The following is a 4,717-nucleotide window of genomic DNA, read 5'->3' on the forward strand; positions in this document are numbered from 1 at the left end:
GGTGCTCACCGATTCCGTGTGCTGCTGGAAGAGCTCCAAAGCGGCGTCCTGAGTGTCCCCTGCAGCAGGGATGGGCTGGGCTTAGCCGAGGCGGGGCCTGAATTCGAATCCGAAAAGCAGGCGTGGCCCTTTAAGCGCCTGCCTCCCCGTGGGATGCTGGGAATTGTAGTCTGGAGCTTTCCTCTGTTTCCTGGAGGCTGGGGATACAGGCTGGACTCGATGGCCTTTGGGGTTTGGCGCTGATTACACTCTAAGCAGCCGCAGCAAAGGACCCTAAGGTTTGTAATTGAACAAAGGGAGTGTGTGTATATATATATAATGTATATATTTATATAATATTATATATACATTATTTTATTATATTACATTATTCTATATATATATATGTATATATATATAGACTTTATATATTATATATTATTTATATTATATAGATATTTTATATAAAATATAATATATTATTCATATTATTTAGGTATATATTATTTTGTTATATATATTATTTATAAAATATTATTGGCATATATATTATTTTGTTTTATATATTATATCTTTTATATTTTTAGATAGATATATTATTTCATTTTTTGGTGTTATATTCCATTATTTATAGTGTTTAGATATATTATTTTGATGACTTTGACATATTTTGCACTTTGGCCCAGATCCGTGAATTCATCTCTTGTTTTAACACTTTATTTTGTATATTGACATTTTATGACTGTTTTTATCGATGTTGATGTTTTATTGTTGAGTAATTTGCTTTATTGTTTTGCTTGCTTTTATATTGTTGTGTCTGGGCAAGGCCCCATGTAAGCCGCCCCGAGTACCTTTGGGGAGATATTTATTTTTATTTATTTATTATGTTATTTATATAATATTATTGGTATTTTTTATTTGCGACATTTATATACCGCCCTTCTCACCCCGAAGGGGACTCAGGGCGGTTCACAAGTATATATACATACAATATATTATATTATACAACTATATCACAATATTATTAGTAATATTGCATGTAATATAAATATACAATTATAAATTATATATATTATTTTGTTTTATATATTATATCATTTATATTATTTAGATATATTATTTTATTTTTATATTATATTATATTATATTATATTATATTATATATTATATTCTATAATCTTTTATTGCTTATATTATATATATTTTATTTTATATATAATATAATATATTATATTATTCATACTATTTGGATATATTATTTTATATATTATTTATATTACATTATTTTATATATTATTTTTATTACATTATTTAAATTTGTATTATTTATATTATTTAGGTATATATTATTTCGTTATATATATATATTATGTTATCTATATAATATTATCAATATTAATGATATACTGTATATTCAGTAGAGTCTCACTTATCCAACATAAATGGGCTGGCAGAACATTGGATAAGTGAATGTACCATATATTCTGGAGTATAAGCTGACCCAAATATAAGCCAACCAGGACCCTCACCCGAGTATAAGCCGAGGGGGGCTTTTTCAGTCCTAAAAAAAAGGGCTGAAAAACTAGGCTTATACTCGAGTATATACAGTATATTCATAGATATAATAATAAATATAATAAATGATATATATTAAAATAATAATATAGAATAATAATAATAATAATACAGTACTGCTGTGCCCATCCTTCTGTAAAAAGCCCTTAATGCTGTTGATTGGAGTAAACAATTAAATTGGAGGTGGCTCTATCAGGATTTGGTGGTTTGTGGTCCAGAGAGTCACATGCATTATTATTATTATTATTGTTGTTGTTATTTAATACACAAAATTAGTACACAGTAAACAAGATCACTATGCTGGCTGTTGTATTGGATCACACATTGAACACTTCATAACTGAACCTGGAATCCCGGCAGTGGTAAGGGAAGCATTCGCACAATTAAAACCTCCGCCTGTAGATTGAGAATCCAGACTTGGCCACGGTTGTCCAGGCTCTTGTTATATCTTGAATAGACTACTGCAATGTGCTGTACGTGGGGCTGCCTTTGAAGTGGTCCAATAAGTAGTAGCCAGGCTGCTCATCGGAGTGGCCCAGTGGGAAAATATAGTCAATAAATAAGTAAAAACCAATATGCATGAAGAATAACCACCGTTCTTATGTTCCTTTCCTTCCTCTCGCAGAGGCGGAAGGATGGCACCAGAGCGGGTGACCGAGGGCTTCATCAGCAACCTCAATGGGACCACGTTGCTTGAGATCTCTGTCGGCTTACCCCTTGCGCCACTATGCCTCCTGGCCCGGGGTCTCCTGTTAGTACTGTATTTCCTCCGCTGTGGGAAACCTTTATCTTCAAGCAGTGGCCATTTCCTCCTCGATTTTAGTGTTTTGGTCGTTCCCCCGGTGCTCTCCTGCACAGTGTTGGCTCCCGTCCTGCTTTGGGTGATTCTGTCCATCGTGGCGTTCTGCACAGGCTTGGTTTTCATCATCTACGGCGAGAGGACCCGTTATGCCGAAGTGCCCCTAAAGCGAATCCTCGGTGATTTTTGGAGGAGCAACTTAGAGCCGACCTACATCCCGTCCATAACCGCCTTCCGGGTGTTCGTCAACGTCTTGACCTCCATCAGCATCCTGGCTGTGGACTTCCCGCAGTATCCGCGGCGATATGCCAAGACGGAGACCTACGGGACGGGAGTGATGGATTTTGGGGTCGGCTCCTTCGTGTTCGGGAATGCCGTGGTTTGCCCCGAGGTCCGGCTGCGCTCCAGCGAGGTCCGGCGCGCATCTTTCTCCCTCGGGAGGCAATTCCTTGCCACCTGGCCGCTGCTCTTTCTCGGCTTTGGCCGGCTGCTGAGCGTCAAGGCGGTCGAGTACCACGAACACGTCTCCGAATACGGCGTCCACTGGAACTTCTTCTTCACCTTAGCTGCCGTCCGCATGGGAGCATCGCTGCTTCTGGCCGTCTTCCCCATCCACAAAGCGTGGGTTGTCGCTGCCATGCTGGCGGTCGTTTACGAATGTTTCCTCGACCTTCTGCCTCTGAAGGCGTTCATACTCCATGGAGGGGACGGCAACGATTCAAGGGTCGGCTTCCTCAACGCCAATCGAGAGGGTATCTTTTCCGTCGTCGGCTACCTCGCCATCTACATGGCTAGCGTGCAGGTCGGTTTGTATTTGCTGAAGAAGAGAAACGCTGTGAGGGACTGGTTCGGAGTGATCCGGGTTTTGCTGTTGTACTTTTGCCTCCTTTTTATATGCCTGCACATTGCACAAACGCACATCGACACCGTTTCCCGCCGGATGGCGAACCTCTCCTTTTGCATTTGGGTGGTGGCCTACGCCCTGCTCCTCTTTAGTTGCTTCCTCGTAGTTGATCTCGTCCTGGTGTTTGCAAAACTTCTAGTGGAGGGGGCTGACGTTCCTGGCAGTTGGAATTTGGCCCAGCCGACCCCGAAGAAACACGATTTGGCAGAACCACGGGGTCCAAAAACCAGGCCTCGGAGTGTGTGCATGGTCAGCGCAGTGAACCAAAACCAGCTCCTCTATTTCCTGCTGGCAAATGTTTTAACCGGCCTGGTCAACATGCTGGTGGATACCATTCACAGCTCCACGCTCGCCGCTATGGCGATCCTGCACTTGTACATGCTGACCAACTGTTTGGTGATGTCTCGACTGCAAGCCAAAAATATCATCTTCAAGTGGTGGTGATGATATTCTGACATTATCATGACAAGGGGCAACCCAAAAGGGACGTGGGAACCCCAGACTGCATTGTTCGGACTGTATGTTTTATGTGAATTTTATTTTTTGGTATGGGTATTATTAATATATTTTCCCTAGGAATGTTTAGGTCCTCTGTAGACTTCTCTAAGCATTTGCAGCTCCTCCAGCACGACTGTGCTCACCCTCTAATGGAAGTTGACTATAGAGTCATGCTGGAGGAGATACAGTGCGCTAAAGAAGTGATTTTGGTTACGTTTATGTTTTCCCCACTTTCATGGAAAACCTGCACTCCTAATCCCAGCAAATGTGGATTGCCTATTGCACTGACAATTTATTCCCATTGGATTCTGTCTGCAGCCTTAATCAGTTTAGCCAATGGTGAAGGCTGATTTGACTCAATACATTCCCAATAATAATAATCGATTTTTTTATGTGCTGTGCTCTGTGGGCAGCTAGGACTGGGATGGGCGGAGTTACGAGCTCTGAGGCAGGGCTGAACTTCTATCCCTGTCCTGCGGCGCCTGCCAGGACACAGGAGGCGGGGCTAAAGGAGGGGGCAGGGCCTCTTCCCGAGTGCCTGACGGGGCTGAACCTCTCTACCCCATCTCCGTGTTCTAACAAGCGCCTCAGGGGAGGTATACAGAGGCTCAGTCCTGTCTCGTGCTCTTGGGAAGAGGCCCCACCCCCGCCCCTAGCCCCGCCCTTTAGTCCTAAAAGGCCTCTCAGGAGAGGTATAGAGGCTTAGCCCTGTCTCACGCTCTTGGGAAGAGGCACCACCCCCACCCCTAGCCCCGCCCTTTAGTCCTAAAAGGCCTCTCAGGAGAAATATAGAGGCTCAGCCCTGTCTCGGGCTCTTGGAAGGAGGCCCTGCCCCCACCCCTAGCCCCACCCTTTAGTCCTAAAAGGCCTCCCAGAAGCAGTATAGAGGCTCAGCCCTGTCTTGGGCTCTTGGAAAGTGGCCCCGCCCCCTTCCCTAGCTCCGCCCTCTGTGTCCCAAGAAG

At 43.1% G+C, this 4,717-nt stretch overlaps 2 protein-coding genes across 5 annotated transcripts in view; one reads left to right on the forward strand and one right to left on the reverse strand.

Annotated features, from left to right (window-relative positions):
• Window positions 1-4,717, reverse strand: part of myo19 (myosin XIX) — a 53,496-nt gene that overhangs the window by 29,879 nt on the left and 18,900 nt on the right. For 3 of the 4 annotated variants that reach the window (XM_062959354.1, XM_062959355.1, XM_062959357.1), the window contains one exon: window positions 10-273. The exons of the other annotated variant lie outside the window; for it this stretch is intronic. The gene's annotated coding sequence lies outside the window, so the exon portion shown is untranslated. The remainder of the gene's footprint in view (window positions 1-9; window positions 274-4,717) is intronic. 4 annotated transcript variants of the gene reach the window in all.
• Window positions 147-4,137, forward strand: pigw (phosphatidylinositol glycan anchor biosynthesis class W). Its single transcript, XM_062959374.1, has 2 exons — window positions 147-278; window positions 2,180-4,137. Exon 2 carries the CDS (start codon window positions 2,190-2,192, stop codon window positions 3,699-3,701), a length of 1,512 nt encoding a protein of 503 aa, XP_062815444.1. The 5' UTR covers window positions 147-278; window positions 2,180-2,189; the 3' UTR covers window positions 3,702-4,137.

The sequence above is a fragment of the Anolis carolinensis genome, unplaced genomic scaffold (assembly GCF_035594765.1).
Source record: "Anolis carolinensis isolate JA03-04 unplaced genomic scaffold, rAnoCar3.1.pri scaffold_7, whole genome shotgun sequence".
NCBI classification, from domain to species: domain Eukaryota; kingdom Metazoa; phylum Chordata; class Lepidosauria; order Squamata; family Dactyloidae; genus Anolis; species Anolis carolinensis.

Coding starts and splice junctions, on each gene's coding strand:
- pigw (XM_062959374.1), top strand. CDS start 2,190: ATGGCACCAGAGCGGGTGACCGAGGGCTTCATCAGCAACCTCAATGGG.